The sequence below is a fragment of the Solanum tuberosum genome, unplaced genomic scaffold, assembly GCF_000226075.1.
Source record: "Solanum tuberosum cultivar DM 1-3 516 R44 unplaced genomic scaffold, SolTub_3.0 scf00239, whole genome shotgun sequence".
Taxonomy (NCBI): domain Eukaryota; kingdom Viridiplantae; phylum Streptophyta; class Magnoliopsida; order Solanales; family Solanaceae; genus Solanum; species Solanum tuberosum.
Genome location: NW_006239163.1, coordinates 345,164 through 362,833, shown reverse-complemented (window position 1 = coordinate 362,833; position 17,670 = coordinate 345,164). Strand labels below are relative to the sequence as shown.

Below are 17,670 nucleotides of genomic sequence, written 5' to 3'. Positions count from 1 at the left end.
TAAACTTTCATATATACCAGCAGGTAAAAAGAGTACAAGTACAAGTTTATACACAAACCTCAGTGCTTAACTTAGAAACAGTCCAACACAACTTCAAGAGTTCAAACCGTAGACCAACCAACGTATCAAGGTCTTCAACTTGTTCACGAGTATATACAACCTTAAAAATAAAATTAAATAACTTCTTTAATTCCTAGTAGCTCAATAATGTTGATGTAAAACAGGATTATCATCACAAGTAAGCTTAGCATGTACAAATACGACTATGCTCCCAAAACAGTAATTCTGGCCAGCCTAATACCTCATATCGCAACTTAGATTTGAAAAGGAAAACGGTAAAACTGGACTGTATATCCTTCATGAAAGATGTAGGTACATCTCTTAAGGTTACAAATAATCAAGAATCACCGCAAAATATATTTTGTACAAAAAGATATAATGAAAACACTAACAGTTGATCATACAGGATTTCTCATTCTGAAATCTGGGCAGAATTTTTCCTATGTTGTGTCCCATATTTCGAATCCATAACAGCTAAATTAGAGTTTTACATAAACATAATAGTTGTAGGTATATAAATTAGCTTTTCAAATAATATTTATTCACTGTAAACGAAGTTCTAAAGAACGAGATATGCTTAAAATACTAAACACTACCCAGCTCGAAAACAGATTTCATCACTTACCAAAGGGAAGGGTGTGTCTCGAATTCCAGCCAAAAGGACCAAATTTTTCTCTTGTAATTTTGAAAAACAAGTTGTTTAGATAAAGTTCTAAGGTTCTTAGACTTCAGGGAAACGAGTTTCACTAGAGGAGGTGTGAAAATATAGTCACAAAAGTGATGTTTATCACTTATACAAACTGTCCTTCAAAGGTGCTGCCCAAATAAAAAGTGTGCTGCCCAAAATGCATACATATATACCTATATGTATATACCTCATCACCCTTTCAAGTTATAGGCAATCCTAATTAGACTATTACGTAAATACCCCAATACAATCCCTTAAATTACGATTACAATTATGTTAAGCAAGTTTACAAATATCACAAAATTTCAAGTTCCCAAAATAAGAATAAAATATATTGTAGTAATTAAGCAATGGTGTATCGACATGCGACTGTTGGTTAGTATTTAGGGGTGTTACACAATCCAAATAGGCATACTAAATTTCCAAATTTTCCTCAGTATTGGACAAATTGATGATTTTAACATAGTCATTATAAGTGTGCAATTTTAGGTGTTTCTAATCTTGCAAATTTTTAATTTGATGTTGGATTTTATATGTGCAATTATATTCTATTCCCGGATATATTTTGAATTTGATCAGTTTTTTTAAAGCAAGTGAGGATTTACTAGTCTGAAAACTTTGAGATTTTAGATTTCGACAATCGGAATTGGGCCATCGGAGCTTGTACTTTGGTATATGATAAAAAATGATAAATTGTCTAACCATCAGATATGAAGGAAAATAAAGAGGTTAATTGTGGTTAGAAGATTATAGTCAATAAAACTAGTATAATTTATAAAATTTACAGTATTAAGAGTCAATTACATTATTTCTCTACTATTATTCAAATTACAAGAATCCTTAAAATTTATGAAATCCGGATACGTCACTAGACTTTCAGATATATCAGCAGACATCTGGATACATAGGGGAGGGATGTATCTGAAAGGGGATAGGGCATCTGGACACATAGGGGAGGAATGTATCAGAGAGGGGAGTGATGTATTGGTAAGGGAAGGGATGTATAGATAAGGATGTATCAGCGAGAGGGGAGTGATGTATCCAAGAAGGGATATTTAAAAAAAAATTAAAATAGTAGGAAATTTTAGAGATTATAATAAAATAAAATGTATATTTAGATAATTTTTCCATAAAATTAATCTAATCCATTAAATATTTAACTATAAAACATATAAAATTTTTAGAGCCCACTAAACAAACTGGAAGGATGCCTACGGGAGGGGATCAAGTAGGCATTAACATAGATTTTCATAGGCTTCAAAAGTAGTATTCCCTCCATTTCACAAAGAATGACCTGGTTTGATTTGGCACGGAGTTTAAGTAAATAAAAAAGATTTTTGAATCTTGTGGTCCTAAATTAAAGTTAAGTCAAATGTACAAAATTGCCCTTAATCTTGTGGTCTTAAACATGTGCCACGTGGAAAGCAAAAAGTAAATTGTTACCAAAAAAGGAAAGAGGTCATTCTTTTTGAAACTGACTAAAAAGGAAAGGAGGTCATTCTTTGTGAAACGAAGGGAGTAACTTTTTGCAATTAAATTTTTTTTTCGTAAGATTTTAATTAGACATGTATTTGTTAATGACAATTAATGATAAGTAATAAATATATTGTATTGTGAATGTGCATACAATTTTTTTTAATAAGTATGCAATCAAACAAATAACTTGTAAGTAGCTTAAGCAGACAACTTGTAAGCAGGTTACAATAGCTTTCTCTAACTTGCAGTCAAATTGGACTTTGAAATTTGTAGATGATCATTAAACAATACTTCAAAGAGTTGAACATATTATTAATTTATTGCCACAATTTTCTTGTTCAAACAATAACATTACAAATTAGTAACCTAATTTGTTACAACACATGAACAATTACTAAAACATAATAATATAAAAGAGATACAAGTTGTACACTTTTGTGACAACATACATATATATGATATAATCATAGGTTTTTTCTAGAATTAGTTTTTGACGTGACAATTCTTCCTAATTTCTCCAGCATTTCCTGTAAGAAGTTGAATGGCTCCCATTTTCTGCATGGATTTTGCAAACTCAACAAAGAAAGTCTCCTTTTTTTGTAATTTCTTGATGACAATTACTGAGTTTGTGTCATTGAGAAGTGCTGCATCAGATTGGAACAATCCTTTCTTCTGATTAATAAGAATGTTGAAATAATTGCTATCAAATGAAGTTGAACTCAAAGGGTCCATTTCCACAGTAGTATTTGGGTTGGCTGGATTTGGGCACAATTTCTTCAATGATTCAGCATAAGTAGCATTAAGAGTTGGATCCATGTCACCTTTGCCAGTGAAATTGAAGAGTCTTCTTGAGAATGCTCCACAATGAGAAATACCAATTGTGTGAGCACCTACATACATGAAGTATATTATTATTACTCATGATGGATTTAACGTGTATACACTAACAGTATAAGTTGATTTATTATGTTGTTCACTTTGTAAGACACATATAATATTTTACCTGATAATGCAACGAGATCATCGACATTTAGGCCTTTGTTTGCAAAGATTTGTCTAAGGGTTGCAAAATCTGAGAATGGTGAAGGTAAGTTTCCGTTCACATCACTTGCAAGGGAAACATTCCCATCTTTTCTTCCGGTCTCCACTTCCCACATTGAAGTTTTAAACTGCATGCATGCAAAAAAGACTTAATTATAAAAGAGATTTTTTAATTCTTTATACTGTCAACGTAAGAATAAATGAATTTCTTGAATCTCTTTTTAAATACTGGGATTTATTATATATTACTTACGGGGAAAGAAACAGCATCACGAGCAGATAAAGCTAAAATATCAGCACAAGAAACAATATTGCCAGGACATTTAGCCTCAACTTGTCGCTTGATATCATCAATCACATCAAAACCACCCAATGAGAGATTTGGCCTAGCCTGCTTCTCTGAATCAACTGTTCCCACTTTGTCAAGCAATATGGATGCGTCACACCCTACATACAAATTTGTATAATGTCAGTGTACATAACTTAAATCCTATTATGGAAATACTAATTAGCATATATATGCATGGTAGTAATTCCAATTGGTACGTACCCTAACGAAACAATCATGGTAGTGGACTCGAAGTAATTTAGCACCCAAGGTAGCGTCATTTTTAGCTTTGCTCCAAGTGATATCTCTAATAAGTTGTTCAGCATTTGGACAACGAGTGCTCTTATAGAAGTTCTTGCGTGGTACCTTAGCGTCACTGGACTTTCAGATATATCAGCAGACATCTGGATACATAGGGGAGGGATGTATCTAAAAGGGGATAGGGCATCTGGACACATAGGGGAGGAATGTATCAGAGAGGGGAGTGATGTATTGGTAAGGGAAGGGATGTATAGATAAGGATGTATCAGCGAGAGGGGAGTGATGTATCCAAGAAGGGATATTTAAAAAAAAATTAAAATAGTAGGAAATTTTAGAGATTATAATAAAATAAAATGTATATTTAGATAATTTTTCCATAAAATTAATCTAATCCATTAAATATTTAACTATAAAAACATATAAAAATTTTAGAACCCACTAAACAAACTGGAAGGATGCCTACGGGAGGGGATCAAGTAGGCATCAACATAGGTTTTCATAGGCTTCAAAAGTAGTAACTTTTTGCAATTGAATTTTTTTTCGTAAGATTTTAATTAGACATGTATTTGTTAATGACAATTAATGGAAAGTAATAAATATATTGTATTGTGAATGTGCATACAATTTTTTTTAATAAGTGTGCAATCAAGCAAAAGTAGCTTAAGCAGACAACTTGTAAGCAGGTTACAATAGCTTTCTCTAACTTGCAGTCAAGTTGGACTTTTAAATTTGTAGATGATCATTAAACAATACTTCAAAGAGTTGAACATATTACTAATTTATTGCCACAATTTTCTTGTTCAAACAATACCATTACAAATTAGTAACCTAATTTGTTACAACACATGAACAATTACTAAAACATAATAATATAAAAGAGATATAAGTTGTACACTTTTGTGACAACATACATATATATGATATAATCATAGGTTTTTTCTAGAATTAGTTTTTGACGTGACAATTCTTCCTAATTTCTCCAGCATTTCCTGTAAGAAGTTGAATTGCTCCCATTTTCTGCATGGATTTTGCAAACTCAACAAAGAAAGTCTTGTTTTTTTGTAATTTCTTGATGACAATTACTGAGTTTGTGTCATTGAGAAGTGCTGCATCAGATTGGAACAATCCTTTCTTCTGATTAATAAGAATGTTGAAATAATTGCTATCAAATGAAGTTGAACTCAAAGGGTCCATTTCCACAGTAGTATTTGGGTTGGCTGGATTTGGGCACAATTTCTTCAATGATTCAGCATAAGTAGCATTAAGAGTTGGATCCATGTCACCTTTGCCAGTGAAATTGAAGAGTCTTCTTGAGAATGCTCCGCAATGAGAAACACCAATTGTGTGAGCACCTACATACATGAAGCATATTATTACTCATGATGGATTTAACGTGTATACACTGATAGTATAAGTTGATTTATTATGTTGTTCGCTTTGTAAGACACAGATAATATATTACCTGATAATGCAACGAGATCATCGACATTTAGGCCTTTGTTTTCAAAGATTTTTTTAAGGGTTGCAAAATCTGAGAATGGTGAAGGTAGGTTTCCGTTCACATCACTTGCAAGGGAAACATTCCCATCTTTTCTTCCGGTCTCCACTTCCCACATTGAAGTTTTAAACTGCGCGCATGCATGCAAAGACTTAGTTATACAAGAGAATTTTTTTTATATATTCTTTATAATATAATGTCATTGTATAAATTAATTTCTTGAATTTCCTTATTATATTACTTACAGGAAAAGAAACAGCATCTCGAGCAGATAAAGCTAAAATGTCAGCACAAGAAACAATGCCAGGACATTTTGCCTCAACTTGTCGCTTGATATCATCAATCACATCGAAACCACCCAAAGAGAGATTTGGCCTAGCCTCCTTCTCTGAATCAACTGTTCCCACTTTGTCTAGCAATATGGATGCGTCACACCCCTACATACAAATTTGTATAATGTCATTGTACATAACTTGAATCCTATTATGGAAATACTTAACATATATATGCATAGTAGTAATTCCAATTGGTACGTACCCTAACGAAACAATCATGGTAGTGGACTCGAAGTAATTTAGCACCCAAGGTAGCGTCATTTTTAGCTTTGCTCCAAGTGATATCTCTAATAAGTTGTTCAGCATTTGGACAACGAGTGCTCTTATAGAAGTTCTTTCGTGGTACCTTAGCTACACCTCCAGCAACTCCACCAAGAACAAGACACAGAAAAACAAGACAACTTAGTACTAATTGAGTTCTCATTTTGTCTTCTTAGCTAGGAATTAAGACTTAGCCTATAAGAATGATTAAGAAGCAAATTGATGAAGGCACAATGGCTTAAACCTCAATAAGAGTTTCCTTTTATAGGCAAAGATACAAGGTGTGATACCTAGTGGGAAGATATATAAAAATAGTTGTTCACTTAAAATTGGCCTTAGTTTGTGGGTCGTATCGATCGAGTTTATCTTCTCAAAAGTCTCCTAAAATATACACTAGTACTTTTTATTATTATCATAAAAGGGCACTATATTTTATATATAGATGACAAACAAGTCTACAAGGTTCTTAGGTTTCATTTGTTTTCATTAAGATTTAGTTGTTTGGATCTCAATATTAAGATGTTGCATTAAAATTTGAATACTTAATAATAAAACTGTTTATTTTCTCAAGATCTGAATGTATATAATTTGTCGTCGTTTTAAAAAATAATAAATATAAAATTCAAATAAAATATTGAATTGATCTATTAAAAGTTTTATATAACGTATAATTTATGGCGGTGATGACTAACGATGGTGATTGTGTGTCAATTATTTAGGATGATATTGACTGATGATGTTGGTTGTGTAGTATCTTATGGTATAATTAATGGCTGGTGGTAGTGAGTAATTGTGATTGTTAGTGGTGGTGACTAATAATAAATTGTGAAATGATATTGGTAGTTTGATGGCGGTTAGCGATATATAATGTTGAGTGTTGACTAATAATGGTAATTATCGATAGTGATTATAGTGGATGTAATAATGGTTGTGATGGTGATTACAAACAATGACGATTGATTTTGTTGATTGGTGGTAATGATGGTTGTGATTAGGCTAATGATGGTAGCTGTGGATGGTTAGTAATGGTGATCAACAGTGATGGTAATCGTAGCTAAAATGGTGGTTTGTGAGCGGTGGCTGGAAGTAAATAGAGTAGCGGTGAACTATCATCTTTGTAAAAATTCTTAAATAGACATCTTAATGATATTAAAATTTTGTTATAGATCTTAATCATTCAGACATATACACAACTACTAAATTGTTGTAAAAGAAGAAAAACAAACACGCTTAATGATTAAGATTAAAATAATTAAGATTCAATTACTTGTACTTCACTCTTAATAGTTCTATAGTATTGTAAGCTAATAGAGTTGCATGATCTTTCCACGAACAGACAATGATTTCCCAAAAATAATGGCTAACCATAATTAACTTGAAAAGTCAACTTAAAGAGTTTTTTTTTCTTGATATATTACTAATAGTTTATTTATTTTGTTTGACTAATTGTCTAAATCTGACAAAATTAAACATTCACTGAAGAACTAGTGAAAGAAGATAAATTTATATTTATTAGAGAATGAAATGACAATCGTTTTGTATTATTATCTACCACTAGCAAAGCATAGTGCCAAAATCTTTTTGCTGAATATTAAGTCAAAGAACAATTAAGTAATCAAGATTGATCTAGTGGTTTTTTAAATAGCATTAAAAATTACATTATCTTAAAATAATTAATTTAGGAGTATTTAAGAGCGTTCACGGGTCTTTGAAATAGTCAGCGGTAGGTTTTCTTTTTTTGATGAAACATAATTTTATTGATAAACAATATATAGGTATAAATCTATTTGTTTCCTTAATTTTTTTTTAGAACCATTAATGGCATATTTTTCAAACTTGAATGATTTGGATCTTCTTGAGATTTAATTTATTTGATCTCCATGAAAGGATTATGTAGATTTCTTAAAGTATTTGATTATCAAAATCAATTCGACCACATCTTGATATGATCTTTATGAATATCCCCAGAGTTTATGAGATATTTAAGATCTTGATCTTTATAAAATACACAAGAGTCTATGGAATACTTTGAGATGTGATGTCTTGATCTCTTGATGAATATCCTTGAGTTCATGGGATATTCAAGATAAGAATTTTGTGAATCTTCTTGAAGTATTTGATTATCAAGAAGAATTCGACCACCACAGATATAATATTTATTAATATCAATATACCATTCTTTATGCTTCACGGGAAAGTTAGTTTTTCATTTCTAATTACTTAAAAACAAAAAAAAAAAAAGATAAATTAGTGTTAAATTACGCGTATGTAATATTCATTAGTATATGTGTTAATAAAATCCAACTGTAGCATGGTTGGCATGTATTGCGTATTCAAACGTTACATAATCTAAAATTCAACATATTTTGACTTTCAACTCTCATATACTATATAGTATTATATATATTTTTATATCCCTCCACCACCACGTCCAACAAAACCAAAACAGAATATTACTATCTTTAGTTTGTACATGCACTAAACTATAACGTGATTAAAAAATACACCGACGCAGCTAACTCAACGGACGATAATGTGATGACCATAATTACAAAGTACGTATATAGATATGTCATATGTATTTTAAAGATAAAATATTTGACTTTTAAAAAAAACAAATCAAAATGTCTCTGATTAGTAAGAGTTGTCTTGTCGTATTAGAAGATCAATATTTACAAGTTAATCTTCGCACATCTAAGAATAAGTAAATTAACTAACAAAAAAGTTGTCTTGTCGTATTTGAGTCTACTAATGGATGGCAGTAACTTTTGTCCACTTGATAAGAGCCCTTTGCACCATTAGGGAAATACTGAAAAGATTGAAAATTTGGTTATTCTGATCATTGTTTGCCAATTTTGTCGAGTGATACAACCATATATATGAGTTTTTGTTCTATGAAGGTTAAAGGGTGTGAGAGTTAAATCTATACTGGTGAGAGATAGTGAAAGATTAACTATATGTCATGGAAAAGAGTAGTTGGAGTAACTTTTTAGGAATTCTGGATATCCGCCATAATTCTATTATTTAATTCATAGCATAATTTATTTTTGAAAAAATTACATAATTAGCCATACATTCATTCATGTATACTATATCGACTAAACCAAACTAAAATTTCAAACAATTATCGCTATTTATTAATTATGAACCAAATTTGGAGTTAGATAGATCATTCCTTAAAAATAGTCCAAAATAAATCACTATCCTAATTTACTCTTTCACTCCAAATTAGCCCACTCTCTCTCCAAATCCTTCCTCTCTTATGTTCAACTACGAAGATACTTTCTGATCGATCAATTTAAACTTAATCATAATGATATCACTTTTCACTAGTGTTTTCTTAATACCTACCGGAGATAGAGTATCGTTGAGGTTTGGTAGCTCACAAAATTTTTGATCGTGAAGAGAAGAGTAGTGAGAAACATAGCATTTTCCGCTGGTTTGGTGGAGTTTCATCGGAGATGGTTGTTTCATGGTGGTGACGAGATGAGCAGCCAGGTGAGGGGTCAAAGTAGGGTGGGTGGTGGTGATCAGGGTAAGGGGTGATTTGGGGTAAGAAAAAATTTAATTTTTTTTTTTTGGGGGGGAGGGATGTTTGGTGTGGTGGGGGTAGAAATTTTTTTTAAAAATTATGTGAAGTGATGGTGGAGGGGGATTGAGTGTGAGGTTTTGGTGGTTGTAAGGGTCTGAACTTTGGAGGAGATAAATAATACCATTTGTTTTTTATTTATTATTAGAGAAGTTATTTTTTTATTTTTAAGGAGCTTATTGTCATATTTTGTTGGAGTTTATGTAGTTTTGATGATTGACAAAGAAAGATTAAACACGTTAGTCAACATGCTTTAACGGTACACTATCATGAACAATTAGATTTGGAATTTTTTTTTAAATGAATAAAGATAAGAATGCAGAAATCAAGAAATCGACAATGCTAATTTCATGATAAAACTCAAGGAAACAAAGAAGTGATGAATTGCAAAGAACAAAAGAATGAGTTTGATTTGAAGAAGGAGTCTAAAGAGGTAAAGAGTTTGAATTAAAGAGGGATCAGAGTCTCACTTGAAGTAGAACTCTTCACGTGGGTGAACAATTGAAGAGTTGGAGTTTGACTACAACACAAAAAAAATCAATGAATTTGATTTAAAGAAGGAGTCTAAAGAAGCAAGGAGTTTGAATTGAAGAACGAGTTTCACTTGAAGTAGAACTCTAAGTGAAGAGAATTCAAGTCAATTAGGAGTTTGAAGTGAAGAATAATTGTATGAAGAAATTGTGCTTAAATGAAGATGAAATCATCAAGAATACTTGTGCACTTATAGAGCAAAAAAGGCAATTGAGAAATTGACTTCGCAAGTGCTACCAATGGATAAAAGGAACATATCGAAAAATCAGGTCCTTTTGCAGAGTTTATGTGTTAGAACTTTTTCTTTGTAATTGAATCTTGGTGTAATCTTAGTTCAGTGAGTTATAAACTGAATTAGGAGTGTTGTCTTCAAGTTGTAGGCAACTCGAAGAGTTGGGAACATGTTGTAAGAATTATTATTAATTATTTCTTACTTATGGCCCAAGTTTACTTGTAACCCAAGTAATACCATAAATAATATTTAATAAGGAATAGATCTCGTCCGTACATTGGCTACTTGATGGACGTATCAGATTAAGTCATAACCTCTATAAATTGGTCCTCCCTCCACCCATTAGGGTTACCACATATTCTCTACAATAATTCCATCGCTAACGGTTGTGGTAACATAAAGTTAGGGCAAGGAGGTAGAAACCAATTTACAACTAATGCTTCCGCTTCTCTCTGTGATGATGTCTTCCTCATCAGGTATGTGCCCCTAACGATCTATATGTAAGATTATTGTGTTCAAGATCCTGATATTATGTATTAAAGTATTTAATCTTACACATATACCTTGGGAGGTTTGTGTTGAAGTTTAGGATTTAGAGTTAGTTCCTAGGATTGCAAGAGTTGTAATCTGAAATCATAACTTGAAGTTTAGAAATTAGAGTTAGTTTCTAGGATTGCAAGAGTTGTAATCTGAAATCATAACTTGAAGTTTAGAAATTAGAGTTAGTTTCTAGGATTGCAAGAGTTGTAATCTGAAATCATAACTTGAAGTTTAGAAATTAGAGTTAGTTTCTAGGATTGCAAGAGTTGTAATCTGAAATCATAACTTGAAGTTTAGAAATTAGAGTTAGTTTCTAGGATTGCAAGAGTTGTAATCTGAAATCATAACTTGAAGTTTAGAAATTAGAGTTAGTTTCTAGGATTGCAAGAGTTGTAATCTAAATCCATAACTTGAAATTTAGGAATTAGAGTTAGTTCCTTAATTTACGGAGTTTGTAATCTTAAACTGTTGAGGCTCGATAAGTGATTTAGTAAAGTTGGAGTTAAATCTTGTAGTAGGAGTACATGTCGTGGTTTTTTTACACCTTTTGAGCCGGGTGTTTTTCATGTAAAAGCATTATGTTCATTACTTATTATTGTTACTATTTCGTTAGAACATGTTAGGCACCTTATTTCACTTATGGGCGAATCTAGAGTAAATTTCTAGGTAATGTAGAATAAGACATCCTTAGTCTTTTACTAAGCACATGTGTAGCACTTGCCAACTTTTTCACGTTCTTGCACCAATTGCTAACAATCTTGCTAGTCAAGTGATCAACCTAAGACACTAAGAAAATAGTAGAGAACACAAGAGGATTGTAATAAAGAATTATATTGTATTATTGTAGAGAACTTGATTGAATTTTGCTTCATGATTTTATAAATAGATGTCCCTTCATTAGTACTACTCATTTAGAAGCTAATATACAAACAATAATTATTGCAGAAGTCTCTGCATATTTACAAATAAGTCCATTCTCTAAAATACTCTACAAACCTAGAATATTCCAAGGATCTTCCATGCAAATCTATGGCATTCTAGGTTCTCCATGGGAATTTCACACATTTCTTTAGAATATTCCACTAAGGACTAGTCTTCTTCCTATATAAGCCTTCCACCGGACAATTTTATGCTACGTGACGCCTAAATGGCATGATAATGTGGCAGGCCATCACATTATTTTCCTAAAAAAATATGTTTTAATTTTTTTGACCAACCGAACATGAGAAAATAAAAAAACATCTTCCTTCGTACTAAACACACTCTTTATTTAATTTGTTTTCCTTTTTTCTTTCAATTTCATTAATTTTCCCTTTTATGATTTTAATTTTTTTTTCCAATTCTTCAAATTATGTTCGGTCACTCACTCCTAATGGTGTGTAATTCAACAAAATAAATGTCACATAAACTTAGTTAACGATCAAAACTATATAACACATACATTTTAATCAAATAGAAGTGTATGGATATATAAAATATCATAGAACATATGAATCAAGGCAAAAGATCAAAACAAATACAAAGGTCTACTATGCTTTCATATGGAGGGAAAAAATTAAACAAATTACTTATTAAATCAATCATAAACATTACATCACTCATCAACACACAAAAATCAATTTCTTTTTTTTTGTTTCCATCTAATGTCAGGAGTCCACATTGAATCTCCAACTAAATTCAGATCGCACACTACAGGGCTTATTTGGGGTGACGCTCGCAACAGAATTTTCTCCATACCTAGGGCTCAAACCATAACATCTATCTCTCTATTTTTATACTCCTTGTGCAACTAAATAAAAAGAAACAAACAAAGCTCAACCAAATTCATACACACACAAAAGACTTGTTTTTAAGAGTTGATTAATTAATTAATTAATTAACCACATTGCATTTTTTCCTAATTTCTCCATTAGATCCAGTTAATACTCCAATAGCTCCCATTCTCTTCATTGATTGGCTAAATTCAGTAAAGAATTTTCCAGCAATAAGCATCTCATCAACAATATTTTTAGCTCCTTGATTAGTCAAAAGTGCAGCATCTGATTGAAAAAGGCCCTTTTGTTGTTTTAAGACAGAGAAATAATTATTGTCAAAGGTTAAAGAACTCCCAGGATCCATTTCAACAGTTGTTGTGTTGTCTGAAAGGCTTTGACATTTTGTTTTTAAAAAAGTTACATATGTTGAATTTAAGGAAGGATCAGAATCTCCTTTTCCTGTGAAATTGTATAGCCTGTTGCTAAAGAGATTACAATGTCCAACTCCAATTGTATGTCCCCCTGCAAAATCCCAAGAATCCCATGTCAATTTTGAATGGATTTATAATTTTATATACAATTACATATGGAAAAAACAGCTTTTAGCGGCAATAAATATGTGCATTAACAAAGAGTATTAAAGTCATTAACGGCATTAGTTAATTGTCATTGGATTCAACGTCCCTGTAGGCTTTAGGAACATTTAAAAAAACTCAAAGAGTGCTAATTGCCTCTAGAAAAATACTTTTAGTTGTAGACAACTAAGTTATTGTTGTTAGTTAATTGCCGTTAAAGATTGTTTTTGGTGTGGTGTTAGTATGATAATAACGCGGTACAACATGTTACTTACCATTTATCCTCCCTTTGGTCATCGTTACTTGTCCAATATACTAAAAATAGATATCTACTTTTATTTGACTAATTCGAAAAATGGAAAGATAATCTACCATTTTATACCAATTTTACACATATTATTAAGTACTAATTGTTTCTAGTAATTCATTTTCAAATGAGTGAGATGACTTATAATAATTAGGGGAAATATAGTAAAATTATTATTTTATTTATTGCTTCTCAAGAGGTGTGTCAAGTCAAACATGGACAAGTAAACATGAATGAATAAGGAATAAGGAATAAGAATTACTCCCTCCGTCCACTTTTAATTGTCACGATTTCCTTTTTTAGAGTCAAACTATAAAAACTTTGACCAACATTTTACGATGTATTTTTTCATCATATTGATATGCAAAAAATTGCAATTTATAGTACTTTTCGTATAATTTTTGAATATCTAATTTTTTTTTTTTTAAAATATTGAATTAATGTAATCTAATTTAACTTTAAAAATTAGTCAAATTGACTTTCGAAAAGCGCAACATGACAAATAAAAGTGGACGGAGGAAGTAACAATTACCAATCAATGCTATGAAAAAGAATTACATGTAGTTACATTTTAAGTGACCTTAAATATTTTTTACGCTATCAACACACATAACTTAAACTATATATTTGAATTTAGAGTTTAATTTATATACAGTGATAATGTGCAATTTCTTACACCTTCTGGTTAAAATGTGCTGCAACATGTAATTGTACATACTAACTTACTAAGCCTACTTTGGCAAATCAGACAGAAAATTTTATGCCATCACTATATAAGAAAATTACATTCTTGAAATTATAGTATTAATTAATTACATAAACCATGTAATTAACATAAAGTAGGTGAAGGGGAGAAGTTGGAGTACCTGATAAAACCACAAGATCATGAACAGTGAAGCTTTTGTTGGCAAAGGACTGTTTGAGGGAAGTGAAATTGAAAAATGGTGATGGGATTTCAGAAAGTGCTTCTGAAGACTTTGAAATCCTTCCATCTCTTCTTCCAGTTACCACTTCCCACATTGGCTTCTTAAACTGCATCAACACATCATGTCATCACTAAAGTTATACATTTGGTACAAGGGATAAAAGATAACTAATCCTGAGATTTAAGCATATGTTATAGTTAGTTTCTATCAAAAGAAACAACAAGCATATTATAGTTAAACGTTCTTTGATACTGTCAGCATATAGAAATTAAACTTATATCGAACTATTTACTTGAAAAGAAACGGAGTCTCTAGCCGCTAATGTCAAAATATCAGCACATGATACGACTCCTTGACAAGTGTTTTCTAGTGCAGTCTTTATTTCATCAATCACATCAAAACCTCCAAGGCTTAAATTTGGTATTGCAGCCTTTTCTGCACTGTTGTTTGCTGTGGAGTCTATCAATACTGAACCATCACAACCCTAAAACAAAAATCGTGTATACGATTATTTCATCGAGATGTATAAAATTATGTAACGACAATTGAATATATATATATATATATCAAAAGATTAAATTTTAAATTATGTATGGAGAATACATATGTACCCTAACAAAGCAATCATGAAAATGCATCCTCAACAACTTAGCAGGCAATGTAGAATTACTAGCAACACGTTTCCAAGTGATGTTTTGAACGATTTGTTCAGCTTGTGGACAACTCGACTTGTAAAAATCTTTTCTTAATTGACCATTGGTATGTCCTATTGCAACAAAAACTAGTATAGTAAACAACAAAAACTTCAATAATATTCCTCCTTCCATCTCCTTCACTCTTTCTTGCAATTTTTTTCTCTACAATTACTCTTAATTAGGCAGATATATACCTTAATATTCTCACTTATAATTAAGTGATTAGTGTTTAGCCCTTCTATATATAGAGAAAGATCTAGTGATTAACTTGAACGAGTACTAATCCTAACACATGAAAACAGCTAAACAACTTTTTAATATATTAATTATCAACTACAACTTGCTTCTTAGTTATAACTAGTTCAGATTTTAGATACATATTTTCTATGGGTTTTATTGCCGCAAATATATATAGTGGTGATTGAATTAATGGCATTGCATTCAGAATCGCTTAAGCCTTTAGCGGTAATTATATAGAGTGTTGGCTATAAATATCCATAATTATTTACCACTAAATATAATATAGCAGTAATTATATTATTTGCGCAATTTTTTTTTTATTTGTTATAGTGATTGAGTGCTAGTTTCTTATTTTATTCACATGTTTCAAGTTCTATACATGCATTGTAACAAATATTTACCTAATCAGATGACGTAGTTATACTTCAATTTTTATGAACATAAACATTAATCGATAACCTATTAAAAATAGTAACTATATATAGCCGATTGGTAGAGGTGAATCCTGAATTTAAGTTTATAGTTCAACTTTTAAGGTTCTTATTTAGCATTATATTCATTTTATTTTTAAAACTATGGTTTCAAACCTACATTTGTTGAAATTTTAATAATTTTTTCTCACAAATTTATGTTTGGCTTCAAAAGTATTGAGTTCATATGGATTCAATGTTAAAAATAAAAGTTGCATTTGTCTTTGTTGATAGGTCAAATTACAGTAGTAACGTTAAACAAAATTACAATATTAATGTATATAACAACTAGATATAATAGTATATCTCTTCTACATTACAAGTGACATCATATTTAATTTTAAAACGATGTCCTCAATGTCCAATAATACCTTTAATCTGTTGCGCGAGATACAATAATTTAAGCGTTGATACATTAATCTGATGCGCGAGATACAATAATATAAGTGCTGATACATTAATCTGATGTGCGAAAATTAGGGATTTTGAAAATTTGTAAAACTTATAGGGGATAATGGTAATAAGTAAATAAAATGTGGGATTTTTGTAATTTTTCCTTAAATAAAAGGCAGCACAGGCCACAAAAATTCATAAAAAAAAAAAACAAATTAATTTTTTTTTTGCTTTCTATGTAACGTAGAAGTTTTGGTTTCAGTTGGAATACTTTAGGCTAAGGGAGCAATCAAAGTATTAATTATAATAAAGGTTGTCGAGCCAATAATTACATTGAAAATGAAAGTGCCATTTTCTTGAAGAAATTAAAGGCCTTAAATTTAGGGATCGTTTGGTGTGATGGATAAAGAAAAATAATTTTGGATAAGTTTTTGATATCCCTCAACTCTTTGTTTGGTTACAAAGTATGAAATAACTTATCCAGGGATTAATAATTATGACTGAGATAAATTATTCCTACTTGTGAGTGAAATACTAATCCCAGAATAAAAATGTAAGATAACAAAAGTACCCCCTCTTAAACACTCTTTTATGAACAAACAACTTATTCTTGGAGGATATTTTTGTAAATAAACAACTAATTCTTAGAAATTATGGCATGCATATTCGACAAACCAAACAAACAATAAAAAAATAATCTCAACATAACTCGTAAACGAGACTTTCTTAAGTAAAACACTGATCAAAGAAGCATTAATGAAATCTCGTGTTAATTACAAGATCAACTTGTTATGGTCTTGCAGGACATTAGTGATTTAAATTTGATAGAATCTGCCTTGATAGAATTTGACGCTATATTCATTGAACTTCTAAAATTAAGGGTTCAACATTAATATCTATTACTCCCTTTATTTCAAATTAATTGAATTGTTGTGGTGTTTCATACCCTTTAAAAAAAGAAGATTAAGACATAAATTAGGCATAATTTTCCATTTTTACCCTTATTAATTATTGTAAAATTTATGATTAAAATAACTAAACATTGATTAATAACTAATTTCAATACTAACTAATGAAGGGCAAAATTGGAAGAACATTCTAAAAGTACTCTTGAAAATTGAACAATTAAGTTAATTTGAAAAATGAAAAATATCTCAACAATTCAATTAATTTGAAATGAAGGAAGTAAAATTTTAATATATTTTTTCACAATGTATTTTAATTCTATATGAAAAATATTAAATTCAATTGAATCATGCCTTAAGAATTGCATCAGTCATTTTGCATGGATAAGTATCCAATTAATTATGGTTGGTAGAGTAGGTTTAACGATCTTTCTGTAACAAATTAAATTTCTACCAATGATAATGTAATAATATATGAAGAGATTTGTTAGATCCACCAAGTTAGCTACGATAGTTACGGCTATTCTATTCTACATATTATTTTTTATTTTTTAAAAATATCTTT

General features: G+C 30.7%; 3 protein-coding genes across 3 annotated transcripts; all 3 read right to left on the bottom strand.

Annotated features, from left to right (window-relative positions):
- Positions 1-2,667: 2,667 nt before the first annotated feature.
- LOC102593170 (peroxidase 24-like) lies at positions 2,668-4,668 on the bottom strand. The gene is made up of 5 exons (XM_015313218.1): positions 4,661-4,668; positions 3,812-3,969; positions 3,519-3,712; positions 3,228-3,393; positions 2,668-3,114 (listed from the first exon to the last, which is right to left on the bottom strand). Exons 1-5 carry the CDS (start codon positions 4,666-4,668, stop codon positions 2,708-2,710), a joined length of 933 nt encoding a protein of 310 aa, XP_015168704.1. The 3' UTR covers positions 2,668-2,707.
- LOC102581336 (peroxidase 24-like) lies at positions 4,636-6,169 on the bottom strand. The gene is made up of 4 exons (XM_006356907.2): positions 5,890-6,169; positions 5,598-5,789; positions 5,317-5,482; positions 4,636-5,206 (listed from the first exon to the last, which is right to left on the bottom strand). Exons 1-4 carry the CDS (start codon positions 6,109-6,111, stop codon positions 4,800-4,802), a joined length of 987 nt encoding a protein of 328 aa, XP_006356969.1. The 5' UTR covers positions 6,112-6,169; the 3' UTR covers positions 4,636-4,799.
- Positions 6,170-12,346: 6,177 nt separating this feature from the next.
- On the bottom strand, positions 12,347-15,292 carry LOC102592830 (peroxidase 39-like). Its single transcript, XM_006356941.2, has 4 exons — positions 15,014-15,292; positions 14,695-14,886; positions 14,343-14,508; positions 12,347-13,116 (listed from the first exon to the last, which is right to left on the bottom strand). Exons 1-4 carry the CDS (start codon positions 15,227-15,229, stop codon positions 12,713-12,715), a joined length of 978 nt encoding a protein of 325 aa, XP_006357003.1. The 5' UTR covers positions 15,230-15,292; the 3' UTR covers positions 12,347-12,712.
- Between the last annotated feature and the right edge of the window lie 2,378 nt (positions 15,293-17,670).